The following is a 16,481-nucleotide window of genomic DNA, read 5'->3' as shown; positions in this document are numbered from 1 at the left end:
TTAGAAAATACATTCAAGTGTTCCAAAGCACTTCAACATTTTCTCTTGCGAAATACTCTAAGTCCCTGAGTTCCATAGCCGTTCTTGTAAGGATTCCCAGCGGATCCTTTAAAAGCTTGAGAGACTTAGAACTCGTATTTCCCGTAAGTTTTATCTCTCCATATTCCCTTACTCCCCTTCTTTGTTGTTCTCCTTGGCCTTCTTTCATTTATAAACCTTTCTCCGTGCCCTTTAGGGTTAATAGGATGGGTAAGTTTAAGAGCTTAGTAGATTCTCCAGCCGGTATGGAAGGCTTTAGGGCCAAGTACCATATCCCGCAAGGAGTGGGCCTAGAGTATTTCTCCTCAGACCAAATCTTAACCTAGAGAGAGACGAGGCAGGTCGTCATTCATATGATCGCTTTCATAGAAGGGGGGATGAAGATTCCCATGGGTAGGATAACTAGGGATTACTTGTTCGGCCATAGGTTGGCCCCCCACCAGTGTGCTGTTAACATGTTCCGGATTCTAGGGTGCATAGTCGCTTTGAATGAACATATGAACCTCGGCCTCTCTTGGCATGATGTTGTTCACTTGTACGAGTGCCACTGCCTTTCCGAGTCATATTACCTAAAATCCAGGTCCGACGAGGTGAGACTGATATCTTGCCTTCCTAAGTCCAACAAAGGCTTGAAGGACGATTATTTGATTGTCTCCGGAGCATGGCATGACGGTCTTCGCTGCCCAGTTAGGGCGGGAGCACCAGGTGGGACACTTTAGGATCAGGCCCCTCGGCGGGGATCTTAGTCTTTTGAGCTTTCCCTTTACTTGTTTTGGTCTTGGTTTTGGTTGCTTGTTTTCTCGGATTGATGTAACCCTACCTTTGGATGTTTTGTAGGCAAAGTACACACTACCCCGAGGATCAGTCTAGTCAATGTCCAAGCTCTCAACTACCTCTTGAGGTCCGAGAGCTTTGTGAGCGAGGACAGGCAGTTGCGGGCTGCTCACCTCATTTTGGACTACGAGCTTCTTTCTCGTGCCTTCATGTACGTGGGCCAGGCGATAAGGGTTGGGAGTCCCCGATTAGCCTGTATTGATGTTTCTAAACTGGGCTTCTTAGCTTGGAGAGACTTCCCACCAGCCCAACTGCCCACTCATCGCGTTCCCCAGGAGGTAGCCATTCCAGGGGAGGGAATTGATTCCACGCACTTGTCCCTTGAAGCCGAAATCGATCATTTCCACTTTCACGAAAAGGGCGAGGTATCAACAAGGCCCGTAGAGCTTTCAGATTCCGGCTCGGATCTTGATCACTTCTCGGCGGCTCATTCTCCAAAACTAGTAGTTGCTCGGATCGACACGAGCCAAAAATTGAAGAGGAAGGCATGTACCTAAAGCCAAGATTTGGTCTGAGGGGCCTCATGTCCAACAGGAACAAAGAGCAATCCTCCAAAGATGCCCCTAAGGAGTAAGTTCCTGCTAGCCTTCCTCCTCCTCCTCCTCCTCTTCCTCCTTCCACCGACCCCGCACTACAACCCATTCCAAACTTGAGGCGGAAAAGGCCAGTCGAAGAACTGGAGGAAGGGGAGGTCGGCCCTCAAAAGGCCAACCAGCAGAAAAAGGCAAAGAGCCTAAAGACAAGAGGACGAAGCATTGACAGCCGAGATGAGGCTGCACATAGAAGGGGGCAGTGCACCTGGTCTCCCCAGTTAGAATTGGATGGCACTTCCATCCCTTGGGACGTGACCCTTTGGGAGTCCCAGCGGGGGCAGATGTCGTATCTCATAGAGGCCCTGCAGCAGCCTCTTGCCTCACAACATGGACGGGCTCCGAACTACGAGGCAATCGAACCTCTTCATGTCATTGAAGAGGGATCTCGCTATGGTAAAACGAAGATTCTCCCTTGTTCAGGTTCCTTATTCTATGCTCATCTATTTGTCATTTACGTTTTAATGATTCTTCCATTACTTCTATGCAGGTCACCCAGTAAATCTTCGTGGCCGAGGAGTGGGTGAAGAATTCCCGAGAGGAGGTGAACGTTGAGGTTCAGTCCTGTCTCGCCACTGAGAAAGCTGTTGGTGTCCTCAGGCTGGAAAAAGAGAGCCTAAGTGAGAAGATTAAAGAGGCTATTAAGGCCCGGGACAGTACTGAGGCCGGCCTTAAGACCACAACGAGGCAGGCCGAGGACATGTGCCAGCAGCTTCACCAAACAGAAATAAACCTAGCCACTGAGAAGTAAGCGGTCCTGGATCTTAAGGCGCAACTGTAACAGGAGAAGGAGGCGGCTCGGGTGGCTAGGGAGGCGGTTGAGGTTGCGGTGGCAGCCTCTTACGAGCGTGGGGTGAAGGATACCGAGACCAGGCTGACCGAGGAGGTGGCCGTGGTTTGCAGGGACTACTGCACCGAGTCCTGGGGAGTAGCAATGGACTGGGCGGGGGTTCCTGCAGACTCCGAGCTTAGGAGGATCGAGAATATCTTCTTCCCCGAGGATATTCGAGAGATTCCTGATTCAGATCCTCCTGAGAAGCTCCTTTTCGCCCCGACCGCCATTCCTGATCCTGTCGTCCCAAAGGGGAAAGGGGCGGATGAGGAGGCACAGCCACCAGCCAAGGACAAGTCATCTGAGGACGCCCTCACAATCAAAGATGTTGTCTCGTGGGCCAAGGATGCTGAATCTAAATCCAAAGCCGGAGTTGATCATCCCGAGACTGATGGTATCGCGAAAAGCCCAACCAAGGATAAAGCCTAGAATTTTAGCGTAGGGTTTTCTTTTGTAATTGTTTTGTTCTGCCTTTCATTTCCTGGGCTTTTGCCAATGCTTGTAAGATAACTTCTTTTGGGGTTTAATGAATGATATAATTTCTTCTTCTTTGGACTTTATTTTACTGCTTTAACTTTATTGTCATCATGAATGAATTTGGACTGTGTTGCTAGATTTCTAATGGTAATTCATTATAGCTAAGTATGAGCAAGGGAAAAAGATTCTTCCCCAGTGCTTTGTGCTTTTCTGAGTGATTAATTTCCGCCAAACCTGTAAAAGCCACGCGGGACTTGGGTTCTGTTTAATACTTGGATAAAAATGTGAAGTGATTAATTTCCCCTAAGCCTGTGGTTCGAGGAGCCACGTGGGACTTGGGTTCTGTTTAATACTTGGGTAAAAATGCAAAGTGATTAATTTCCCCCAAGCCTATGGTCCGAGGAGTCACGCGGGACTTGGGTTCTGTTTAATACTTGGGTAAAAATGTGAAGTGAGTAATTTCCCCTAAGCCTGAGGTCCGAGGAGCCACGTGGGACTTGGGTTCTGTTTAATACTTGGGTAAAAATGTGAAGTGATTAATTTCCCCCAAACTTGTGATCCGAGGAGTTACGTGGGACTTGGGTTCTGTTTAATACTTGGGTAAAAATGCAAAGTGATTAATTTCCCCCAAGCCTGTGGTCCGAGGAGCCATGCGGGACTTAGGTTCTGTTTAATACTTGGATAAAAATGCGAAGTGATTAATTTCCGCCAAGCCCCTAAGCCTGTGGTCCAAGGAGCCACGCGGGATTTGGGTTCTGTTTAATACTTGGGTAAAAATGCGAAGTGATTAATTTTCCCCAAACTTGTGATCCGAGGAGTTACGTGGGACTTGGGTTCTGTTTAATACTTGGGTAAAAATGCGAAGTGATTAATTTGTTAGGATTAGTGCTCTTAAATCCTATTGTATGATGCTATGTATGATATTATGTGTGACATTATGTATGACATGATGTATGACTTAATATTGTAATTAATAAATTTGTTTTATTATTATCTGAAATAATGGTAACATGAATATTTGGACATTATCATATAGTCCATGAGATGCATAGTATGCGATTTATGTGAAAAGTCACAGAAGATATAAATTATAAGTTCTTTGTAAATTCAGAATTTAGTTCGTAGTCGGTGATGAAATTGGGCGTTTCATCTGCGAAGACTATAACGTATCAACTAAGATGATTTGTCTTGATCATGGAAGTGGTGACTTCTAGTTGATATGTTGATATGTTTAAGAGTTAAAACATATTGAACTGGACCGCTGTGAGATTTATTATTCTTGTAAAGACTGTCAATTGAATAATAAATCTCACGACTTATATTTGCATGAACTCTTAATCCTGAGAGAATAATGGACTTAATCATGAAGTGTAGGTTGTTTTGATATATCAGGAGTGAGATCTAAAGTAACGGTCAAAACCTCATTATATTGGGCAGCCACATTTAGTGTTGATGAAACATATATTCTCAAGATGGAATTCATAGTCTCTTAACGGAGATATAAAATATTCCCTTGAGATAAGTTTAATGGGTTTAGTTATTCAGCGAGTTAGGCCTAACCACTTTAGTAAGAAATTACTAAAGTATATATTTATGAAATTGGATTTCATAAATATATGGTGAATAACTTAAAAGGATTAAACCGGGTACTCAAGGATTAAGATGTAGTAATTTACAAAGTGACAGTCTACATTAATGACTTTGTATTACTACGAATATTTTATGAAGGGATTGCATGTACAATAAAGTCTTGGGATATAATTTATAGATAAGGCCTAGAGTGCAACTATATTTATATAGTGGTATTAACTATAGTTAATGGTAACTTTGGACTTGTCAAGAGTTGACAAAAAAGCCCAAAACCCATTGGAGCTAGTGTCTTATTGGCCCCTTTTGGTCCCACTCCAAGCCACACACTTAAGCCCAATTGGAAAGGCCTAAAAGGTCAGCCCAATTAGATAATTGGTTAGATACAAAGGGAAAAACGTACAGAATTTTGAGAATGAGAAACATCATTGTAAAATGGTGTAGGTGAGTGTATGTCACTCTCAAATTCATCCTTTGTAACCAATTGAGAGTCCACACTTCTTAGGCGTTAGTGGAATTGGAGTGAAGATTAAAAGTATTCCCAAGTGCTTTGATCTTAGTTTTTGAAATTCACCGCTTCAAGGTACGCTCTCTTATACTTGAATTCTTAAATTTACATAGTGCATGTTATAGATTGTGAATGAAGTAGATCCGTTTAACTTTCCGCTGCATATATGCATATTTCCAACATAATTTCCCCCAAGCCTGTGGTCCGAGGAGCCACACTAGACTTGGGTTCTGTTTAATACTTAGGTAAAAATGCAAAGTGATTAATTTCCTCCAAGCCTGTGGTCCGAGGAGTCACGTGGGACTTGGGTTCTTTTTAATACTTGGATAAAAATGTGAAGTGATTAATTTCCCCCAAGCCTGTGGTCTGAGGAGCCACGCGGGACTTGGGTTCTGTTTAATACTTGGGTAAAAATGCAAAGTGATTAATTTCCCCCAAACCTGTGGTCCGAAGAGCCACGCGGGACTTTGGTTCTATTTAATACTTGGGTAAAAATGCGAAGTGATTAATTTCCCCTAAGCTCGTGGTCCGAGGAGCCACGCGGGACTTGGGTTCTGTTTAATACTTGTATAAAAATGCAAGATAAGTAACACAGAGGCTTTTCACAATAGAAGGGTATATCAAGACTAGGAACTTTCATTAATAATAGTACCTTTACATGTTGTTTACATTCCAGGGGTGTGGTACTACACACTCATCCAAATCTTCTAAAAAGTATGCCCTTATGCCGGCCACTGAAGTGATACGATATGGCTCTTCCCAATTTGGTCAGAGTTTTCTCCATGCGGGATTTTTTGCAGTGCCCAGAACTTTTCTTAATACCAAGTCCCCAGATGCTAATAGCCTTAGCTTTACCTTGGCGTCATAACCTTACTTAAGCTTGTGTTGGTAGTAGGCGAGCTAGACCGTTGCCCTTTCCCTTCTTTCCTCGATAAGGTCTAAACTCTTTTCCAGCAATTCATTGTTGCCATTAGGACAGAATGAGCTGGTTTTCAGTGTCGGAAAGTTTGTTTCTAGCGGAATGACAGCCTCGGCCCCATAGGTCATCAAAAAGGGGGTCTCCCTCGTTGATCTGGGGGGTGTGGTTTGATACGTCCACCAGACATGTGGTAGCTCTTCCACCCATCTTCTCTTCCCATCGTCTAACCACTTCTTCAGCCCGTTTACTATGACCTTGTTAATGGCTTCGGCCTGCCCATTCCCTTGGGGGTAAGCCAGTGTGGAGTATCTATTCGCAATTCCCAACTCGTTGTAGTACCTTCTGAAGGCCTTACTATTGAACTGAAGACCGTTGTCCGAGATTAGGGTATGAGGGACTCCGAACCTGGTGACAATGTTTCTCCAGTTTCTTGGCATCCACATCTCTGATATTTGCTACTAGTTCAGCCTCAACCCATTTGGTGAAGTAATCAGTGCCGACGAGCAGATATCTCTTGTTCCCTACAGCTTTAGGAAATGGCCCGACGATATCCAAGCCCCACTGAGCAAACGGCTAAGGGCTGGACAGTGGATTGAGAATCCCCTCCGATTGATGTATATTTGGGGCAAACCTCTAGCATTGGTCGCACTTCTTCACAAATTCGTGTGTCTCTTTCTGCATGTTTGGCCACCAGTATCCTTAGGTTATGACTCTATGGGATAAGGACCTGCCCCCTGTATGGCTTCCGCAAATTCCTTCATGCAACTCTTCCAAGATAAGTTCTGTGGCGTCAGGGTGCACATAGAGCAAGTATGGTCCTGAAAATGAGCGTTTATACAGTTTCAGGTCCTCGGATAGCCAGAATTGAGAAGCCTTTCTTCTAATCTTGTTGGCTTCGCTCTTCTCTTTGGGTAAGGCATCCTCTTTTAGAAATAGTATTAAAGGGTCCATCCAGCTAGGCCCCACTCTGACGCCGTGGACATGGATCACCTCTGTCTTCACCACCGAAGGCCTGTGTAGATCTTCCACAAGTATAACCCGAGGTAAACATTGAGCCAAGGAGGTGGCCAATGTGACCAGAGAATCGGCATGGGTGTTTCTACTTTTGGATATGTGCAGTAGGCTAAAAGGATCAAAACATGACCGTAGGTGTTTAGCTTGGTCTAGTTACTCTTGCATTCTTTCATCCCTTGCCTCTAATTCACCATTTACTTGACCCACAATAAGTCTTGAGTCCAAGAACATGTTTATGGATTTCCCGCCCAATTTCTCGACCATGGCCATTCCTTCCAGCAGGGCTTCATATTCTGCCTCGTTATTCGTGGCCGAGAAGCCTAGTCTCAGCGATTTTTCGATGGTAATCCCCTCGGGGGAAATCAGGACTAGTCCCACCCAGAGCCCTTTTGATTTGCTGCGCCATCGTCGTACGCTTTCCAACAGGTGGGCCCTTGCAGAGAGATTGCTCCAACCAATTTTTCATCCATGCTTCGCATTCCTCCCTCTTCTTCTGGTGAGGGTTTAGCAAATTCAGTTACCAGATTCGCAAGGATTTGGCCTTTTACGGCGGTGCGAGGCATGTACTTGATGTCGAAGGTGCCCAAAATGGTCCCCCATTTAGCAATTCTCCCCGTGTAATCAGCGCTCCGGAGTATAGACCTGAGCGGAAGTTGGGTTAAAACAACGACTGTGTGTGCCTGGAAATAATGGGGGAGCTTTCGTATGGCTTGAATAACCACCAGGATGGCCTTTTCTAGGGGAAGGTAGTGAATCTCAGCCTCGTGCAATGACTTGCTCACGTAATAGACAGACCCGTTGTATGCTATTGTCCATTCGTATCAGCACCAAGCTTACTGCATGAGGGGCCACGGTGATGTAGGCAAACAAAACTTCATCGGCTTCGGGGCTAGACATGATTGGTGGCCGAGACAGATACTCTTTGAGCTGTTGGAAGGCCAAGGTGCATTTTTCAGTCCATTCGAACCCTTTCCACTTGTTTAACAAGAGAAAGAAAGGTCTACACCTATCCACTGAACGAGAAATAAAACGGTTCAAAACGGTAATCATGCCGGTTAGCTTTTGGACCTCCTTGGGATTTTGAGGAGGTTGCATGCTGTGGATAGCTCTAATTTGGTCGGGGCTAACTTCAATACCTCTGTGGGTCACCATATAGTCCAGGAACTTTCCTGATCCCACCCCGAATGAACACTTAGACGCGTTGAGGCGCAGCCTGTGTCTTCTCTGGATTTCAAAGATGCCGCCGAGGTCTCTCACATGTTCGGACACCAATTTACTCTTTACTACCATGTCATCTATGTAGAATTCAATGTTCTTACCCATTTGCAACTCAAACATCCTGGTCATCATCCTCTGGTAGGTGGAATCGGCGTTCTTCAAACCGAAAGGCATCACTTTGTAGTGGTAGTTTCCGATGGGGTTGACAAAAGCTGTCTTTTCTTGGTCGTCTATAGCCAGGGGTATCTGATGGTATCCCTGAAAGGCATCTAAGAAGCTCATTTGAGGATGTCCCACGATTGCGTCCACCAACCGGTCTATCCGAGGCATAGGGAAGGGGTCTTTTGGGCAGGCCTTATTCAGGTCCGTGAAGTCTACACAGACTCGCCATTTTCCGCTCTTCTTCTTCACCACGACAGTATTGGCTAGCCACTTAGGGTAGAAAACTTCTTTGATAGCCCCTGCTTTCTTAAGTTTCATCACCTCTTCCTTGACCGCATCAGCATGCTCTTTCGACGGGCGCCGAGGGGGTTACTTCTTGGGCGCAATGGACGGATTAACGTTAAGGTGGTGGCATATGAAGTCTGGATCGACCCTTAGGGCCTCGTAAGCGTCCCATGCAAACATGTCCACATTTTCACTGAGAAAATCAATTAGCATTTCTTTCTCTTGGGGAGGTAGTTCCAAGCCGACTTGAAAGAATCTTTCTGGATCAATGCCCACAAGAACTTTTTCCAAATCCTCACAATTTTCCTCTTCGGCTGATCCCCCACCAATCATGGCCGAGGTTGTTAATTGCTATAAGCCGTTCTCAGTAGAGGTTGAGGGCTCGGCACTCGGCAGTCGTGAGATGGTGGACACCATGCATTGTCGAGCCATGGCTTAATCTCTTACAACTTTCTTGACCCGACCCTCTGACGGGTACTTCACCTTTTGGTGCAAGGTAGAGGAAACAGCCCCTAGGGCATGAAGCCAAGGTCTAGCTACAATCGTTGTGTAGGGCAAATATGCGTCCACCACTATGAAGTCCACCTCCACTATGTCCAAGTCTGTTTGTATGGGCAGTCTAATATGACCTTTCAGAGTAACGGTTTTCCCTTCGAAGCTTACCAAAGGGGAGTTGTACGCCATCAAGTTTACGGGTTTTAGATTCAGCCCCTTGCATAGGCCGGGGTACATCACTTCTACAGCGCTGCCCTAATCGACTAACACTCTCTTCACATCATATCCCCCAATCCTGAGCGTGACGACTAAAGCATCATCGTGGGGTTGGATAGTTCCGACCTTATCCTCATCCAAGAATCCCAGCATGGGTGAGGCCATCCACTTAGCCTTCTTACAGTTTCGGTTGTCAACCTCAGCGGGAAGTCGGGCTACCGACATTACTCTGGAAGGATGAGAACCGGTCCTTCCTGGAGCGGCGAGAATGACATTTATCGTGCCTATAGGCGGTCTCAAGGTGTCCCACCATGTCTCAACATTCATCTGTTCTTGTTGGCCACTGGAATGATGCAAGAGGTGATTTAATTTTCCCTCTCGGACCAGCTGGTTCAAGTGGTTTTTCAGGTTTCTGCAGTCTTCGGTGGTGTGCCTCGGTTCTTGGTGGTATTGACAGTATAGGTTCTGGTTGCATTTTGTAGGGTCGCCTGCCATCTTATTTGGCCATTTGAAGAATGGTTCGTTCCTGATTTTCTCCAAAATCTGATGTAATGGATCCCGGAACACAGCGTGGACTGTCTGCACACCGATGGATCCAGGTTGCTCCATGTAGTCTCTTCTTAGTCCGTTGTTGTTGCTAAATCGGTCCGACCTGAAGTCCCTCCTCTCCTAAGGGACAATCTTTGCTTTACCCTTACCCACCTATTGGTCCTCTTCGACCCTCTTGTACTTGTCGATTCGGTCCATGAGCTAGCGCAGGCTAGTGACTGGTTTCCCTGTCAGGGATTTCCTTAAACCGTGCTCGGTCGGCATGCCTCTCTTGAAGGTACTGATGGCAACATCATCATAATTTCCCTTTATCTCATTATACATCTCCCAATACCTATCCGAGTAGGCCTTTAGGATCTCCCCGTCTCGCATGAATAAGGACAGAAGGGAATCCAAGGGTCGAGGAACCCTGCTGCTCGTGATGAAGCGAGAGCCAAAGGCCTGGGTTAGCTGCTTAAAGGAATTTATGGAGGCTGGTGTCCGGGCTGGAGGAGGGATGCCTTTGTTGCGCTCGATGCAACTTCCTCTTCAGATCATCAATTTCTTACTGTAGAGCTCTGTTATCGTCCCGCTTTTAGGATGCATGACCTTTCCCCTTTGAACGGCTTCTACTCGTATGGGAGGTATGTACACTACCCTCTCGTCGCTTGTCTTGATCTCTTTCCCGTTCGAGGTTAAGAAAGTTGTCCTGCCATTAGGAATCTGTGAGCTCCGTTCGGCGCGGACCTGATCCTTCCATATTTAACCATTGCACTTGCTGAGACACAAGTTCTTCCCACAGATGGCGCTAATTGTAGGGTCACAATTGGTGGCCCAAGCCCAAAAGATATGTGGTCTTGGTCCAAGGAGCCCAGAAATAATGAATTTGTAAAGAATCGGTTGTGGAACTAGGTCTTAGCGAATTGGACAGTGGTTAATATTGGGCTATATAATAGTTGAACACAAGTAAAACACATTAGTATCCATAGATCCTTAGTCCGAGGAAATAAGATGAATATATGTCAGTCCCTATTCGAAGGTTACGGTTGTTTGTACTGCTCCTCTCTTCTTTCCCTCTTTTTCCGTCCCCTTTCCTCATAGGGACTCCATTTCTTATATAGCCTTCTTGAAGCCATCGTGACCTTACACTTGTTGATCATCTGGATCCTTACTTGAGTGCTTGTCCCATCGGACACCCCCTTTCAGCCTTCTGTGAGTTGTGGTGGCCAATGCAGCACTATTCATAGGTCCTCTCCACATTAATGCGGCCAGAAAAGTAGCTGCAATGCATTTAATGCGGCAGCAACAGCCTCTCCTTGGATATCTTCCGTTTCCTTCTTTCATACAAGTCTGTGGGACGCATCTCTATTGCTAATGTTTGTTGGGGTGGGTCCTTTTGGTAGACAGAGTGCATATTTGAGCCATACTCATCACGTCCGAGGAGGCATTCCTCCTTGGACCGTCCTTCAAACGCCCCCCTATCCATGAGAGCTGGGTTGGAAATCCTTTTGGCATCCACTTCCTCTCCTCGGACATTGCTAATCGTCTTGGATGGGGCCCAAGGCCTATTACATGATTTTGGGCCTTTGTCCTTACACACACACACACACACACACACACACACACACACATATATATGTAATTAACCTTAACAACTTGATTTTTATGGTATTTGATTTTAAATAAATTCCTTCTTCTTTTTGTTTATATCAACTTCTTCAAAACTTTTTTTTTTTTTTTTAAATAGAAGCAGCTTCTTATCAACTTCTTTGTTTTTTGTTTGTTGAATTTTACGGTGGTTGAAATTTTGTTTGTTTGATAGATATAGGAATGATTATGGGTAACAGTTTTATTATACTACGACTCTCATCTTTAGATTTTTTTGGTCACTATAAATAATAAGGTGAGATTCATGACTTCTTTTTGTTTATTTATTTATTTATTATTATTAATATTTTGAATGTCCAAGTATCTATCATTTCTTAGGGTTATTTCTTTTTTTTTTTTTTCTCTCAAATTTAGTCCCTCGTCACTTTAAAAAATAAATTCCCTCCTTTTTTATTTTTATTATTCATTTTGTTTTTTTATTATTTTTCCAAGGAGTTCATGGGCATACACAACCCTTGGGATTTCGAATCACTCGATCAAACAATAATTACGAATTTTTTATTTATTTATTTAAGAATTATTAAATTTGTATACTCATATTTTCTTTCCAATTATTAGATTTAATTAATTTTCTTTTGTAGTAAAATTTTTGTGTTACTATTTGTTATTTCTATTTTTGTTGTTAGAAATATGATTATATGTGTGTGGAAGAGATCTAACCAATTCATACCAGATCGTTCATCAAGACAATTAGTTAGTTTATTATAACCCATACTATGAGCAGGTCATTTTTTTTAATAAAGCAAATGCTTCCTTCTTATTGGTAAGAATTTGGTGCTATTTACTAACTGTAATTAATTTTTGTATTGGTTTTTACAAATATCAATATTCATACAACCTATATAGTAGCATCTACAAGACATTTGAATAATATTCATACAAAAAAAAAACTAAAAGATAGCATATTACGAATATTAATAACATTTTCCTTCACAAGATCACTATAACCAAGTGTACATTACACCAGCCAAGGCACATGAGAGTGCTGACGTGGCTGGATCCGAACCTTACACATGGTGCAACTGTGAGCAAAGGAAAGGGAATGCTAGCTGAAGGAGAGGATCTTTGGTCCGTGCCAATGGCGTGACCATCTTGGGGAAAAGTGAGATTTTCACCTGACATGGACAGCCAGCACTTGTGCAAAAGGGAGATAATGAACCCCCTATGGTCAAATGCTATAGAACACCCCTTATTGGTTGAGCTCATGCTGGACCACTATTAAAGACACGTGTATCACTCCTAGCATCTCTGATGTCCCTTTCCTTGTCCAAGGTTTTCCCCCCACGTAGTAGCAAAGCCGCCCTCAGTTCCATTACCCTGACATTGGCGTGTTGTCTCTCTTCTCCAACCATTACATAGTACAATAGCTGTATTGGGATTCAAACGGAGGAATCATGGTTTAACACCTGTCCTTATGTACCTAGCAACATTTCTCATACTATAAGAGGAACATGTTGCAAAACCATTAGGGCAAGAACCTAGGGAGAAACAAAGAGAAAAAGGCCAAAAAGTTTGAGCAGGAAAGTGAGGTAGAGAAGAAAGGCATTCTTGAGGAAAGAACATCACCATTGTAAAAAAAGGCCTTCATTTTTACATAATAGAAAGCTCAAGAAAGTGAGGGACATTCCCCCTTACTCCCATGGTTTTTAATCCCTTTCAAAGGGTTTTCCACATACTTCCCATGCCTTCTTTACTTTCCATGTTATTCTTTCTATTTCTCTAGACTTTAAAGTGTTAAAGCTTTCATTTTTAGTGTTCTTAGGCTTTTTCACTTAAATGTACATTTAGATCTATTGCCCATCCTCTTATATCTTTTGATAGTCTAACTTGCACATACATTTTTGGCGACTTCACTGGGGATCGAACCCAGAATCTCTAGTTATTTTCCCTTTTAGTTTTATTCCATTTGTTTCCTTTTCACTCCTATATTTGTTCATCTTTCTCCTCAGCCATCCAATGCCTCCAAGAAAGAAAAATTAGGTGCTTAGGCTGGTTCAGGTGAAAACTAGCAAGCAGAGGCAAGCATAGATCATGTTTCCATCCACACTGAGGGTATAGAAATCATCTAAAAAGATCAGACAGCCCAATAACAGGGACCTTGTGGCAACCATTGAGGACCCCCAACATTCTCAGGCCACCGTGTGGGCAAAGTTCTAGTCCTTACTCCAAACGACAGCTACCCCCCAAACCTTACAAGGAGGATAAGGACCTCAGGGATAGACCAAAAGGTCGAATCTTGTCGCACCCCAAAACCAAGATCCACCTCTCAACCAAAAGGCACCTCTATAGCCCGAGAGACCCCAAGCATCTCCCTACTTTACTAGGGAGGATATTGTAGCTACCTTGCTCGAGGATAGAAAGGTAGAGATTTCTCCTTACATTGACACAAGGCCTCCTTACCTAGAAGAGATGGCTAGGAAACCCTATCCTAGCAACTACACTTCTCCTATCTTCCCTAAGTATGACATTATGATTAGAAATGCTAAGGAGTGTATAAGGAGGTATGTGAATGCCTTGATAGCTTACTCCTATGATCATAAGTTGAGACTCAAGGAGTTCTCCAAATCCCTAGAAGGCCAAGCCTCCACTTGGTACACCAACCTTTTGCCAGGGTCGGTTTTGAGTTGGAATGACATGGTTACCCAGTTCATGAAGAAGTTCTTTGCTTTGGATGAAAAACTCACTCTGTCAGATTTGCAACAGGAAAGCAAAGGGTATCTAAGGGGTTACTAGACTGCATCCGTAGGTTCAGAGATCTCTCCTTAATATGCTATGATCCTATAGAAAAGGAAAGGTTGGTGGATATTTGCATTGTTGGCATGTTGTATGAGTACCGCCCCTACTTGTAAAACCTACAGATCTCAAGTTTCATAAGGCTGGTGGAAGCATTTAGGAGAACAGACATGTTAGTGAGGAAACCTTCCAAGGGCTTGACTTCACAAATCACAAGTGCTCCCAGACAACCTTTGAAGCAGGAGAGCAAAAAGGTGGAGATAGCTATGGTAGAAGAGCTAAAGAAAGCCACCAAAGGTAAAAAGAGATAGAGAAATGGTATTCCTCCCCCTTTTTCTATCTCAGCGAAAGAGTTATATGGCATCTTAGAAGCCTGGGTGAAGGATGGCATGGTGGTGTTGCCTGTGTGCAAATGTGAGCCAACATAGGAGGAAAAGTGAGGTGCGCTTTACAATAGGTATCACAGAAGAAGTGACCACCACACCATGGACTATTATGCTCTAAGAAACATATTCTATGAAAAGGTGGCCAAGGGTGACTTGGTCATCAAGAATGGGAAGCGTACAAACCAAAGGATGCACAGACCTAAGGTAGCTATAACCTTTTCCATGGGTTGTGAGGACCTTATGGAAGAAGAGGCTAGGAGTGCAGCTAGCAGTAGAACTGCATCTGCACCATTACGAGATGAAGAGATGAAGTTGAGGATCCAGCAAGATGATAAAGTTCATACATTTCTCAAAGGAATAGGCCTCAAGCCATTTGCTAAAAAGGAGGTAGCTCAGGCCTTGACTCGAGTGGTGGAAACAAGCCAGGGAACAGTTGCTTTCAAGGGAAGCTTATTGTAGTTGGCATATCAAGAGACTAGGAAATCAGTGACCTTCTTTGCCAAGGACGAGCTATGGATGGTGAGAGGCCCTTGTACATCACTGCTTTCCTAGGAGCTTCTTAAATCAAGAGGGCCTTAGTAGATACTAGTGCCTCCACCAACATCTTGCCCCTTCCGAAATTGGATGCCTTGGGCATTCCATGAGAAAGGATCATTTGAGAGCCATTACAAGTGTCAGGGATAGGAGCATTGTAGTAGTGTACTCTGGGGCATGTATCTTAGGACTTAAGGGTAACACCTATTAGGGCACAAACTCTCATGTATGTGATGGATGGTGATACTTCATATCACATTATCTTAGGCCGCCCTTGGCTTAAAGCACACAAGGTCGTGGCTTCAACATATCACCAATGCATAAAGGCAATTTGGAGAGGCAAGCTTGTGACCATTGAGGTCACCAAAATCCCTTATGATAGGGTAGAGCTCCACTATGCAGAAGCAGCTTTATATCAAGAGTTCATACCTGAGGGAGAGAACAAGATCCTTTCAATGCCATTATTCTAGAAAGGAAGGAAGAAGGTGATGGAGAGGTTGTAGAGCCTAAGAGACCTCCTAAGATAAGAAGGATCACCAAGCCTAATGGCAAGGTGGTTTATGAGTTCTAACGGTTAAAGGAAGGGGGTCAGGAGAATGGTAAGCCTAACTCCTTTAGCCTTACTCGACAGCTAGGAGGGGAGCACATAGTTGAAGAACCTGTGAAGGAAGCCCCTGAATGCATGAATGATGTTGTGAAGAACGTTCAAGAAGAGCTCGTTGAGGTCAATCTCAATGAGGAAGGAAATTAAAAAATGGTTAAGATAAGTAAAGGTTTACCGGAAGGAAAAAAGAGAAAGCTAGTAGCTTTGCTGAAGGGTCGCTTGGGAATATGAAGAGATGCCAAGGTTAGATCCAAAGCTAGTCACATTTAGCTGAATGTTGACCTTAAAGCCAAGCCTGTGAAGCAGCCAATAAGGAAATATTGTTTAATTGTTGAAAAAAAGATCAAAGCTGAGGTAAGCAAGCTTTTGAAGTTAGGGTTCATAGAAAAGACCAAATGTCTAGAATTGTTAGCCAACATAGTCCTTGTGAAGAAGAAAGGCAGATAGGTAAGGATTTGTGTAGATTTCAGAGATCTTAACAAGGCTTGTCCTAAAGATGAGTTCCCACTACCCAATGTCAACATTCTGGTGGACACAGCTGTTGGTCACGAGTGTTTTTCTTTCATGAATGGCTACATTAGTTACAACTAGATCATCATGGAGCCAGCAAATGCCCAAAAAACCGCCTTTAGGACACTTTTTGGGAATTACTATTACAAGATGATGCTTTTCATATTGAAGAATGCTGGTGATAACAATCAGAGAACCATGACTTCGATCTTTGGTGATATGTTGCACAAGTAGGTGGTAGACCATGTTGATGACCTCGTAGTAAAAGCAAAGAACCTGGTTGAACACTTGTTACATTTGAGGCAAGTTTTTGAGAGGTGTAGGGAGTACAACCTAAGAATG

General features: G+C 43.8%; 1 protein-coding gene across 1 annotated transcript; it reads right to left on the bottom strand.

The window, feature by feature from the left end:
* Positions 1 to 9,215: 9,215 nt before the first annotated feature.
* Positions 9,216 to 9,785, bottom strand: LOC115965596. Its single transcript, XM_031084859.1, has one exon. It carries the CDS (start codon positions 9,783 to 9,785, stop codon positions 9,216 to 9,218), a length of 570 nt encoding a protein of 189 aa, XP_030940719.1.
* Positions 9,786 to 16,481: the final 6,696 nt, after the last annotated feature.

This window comes from Quercus lobata, chromosome 2 (assembly GCF_001633185.2).
Source record: "Quercus lobata isolate SW786 chromosome 2, ValleyOak3.0 Primary Assembly, whole genome shotgun sequence".
Lineage (NCBI taxonomy): Eukaryota > Viridiplantae > Streptophyta > Magnoliopsida > Fagales > Fagaceae > Quercus > Quercus lobata.
This window is presented reverse-complemented; position numbering and strand designations above follow the sequence as displayed.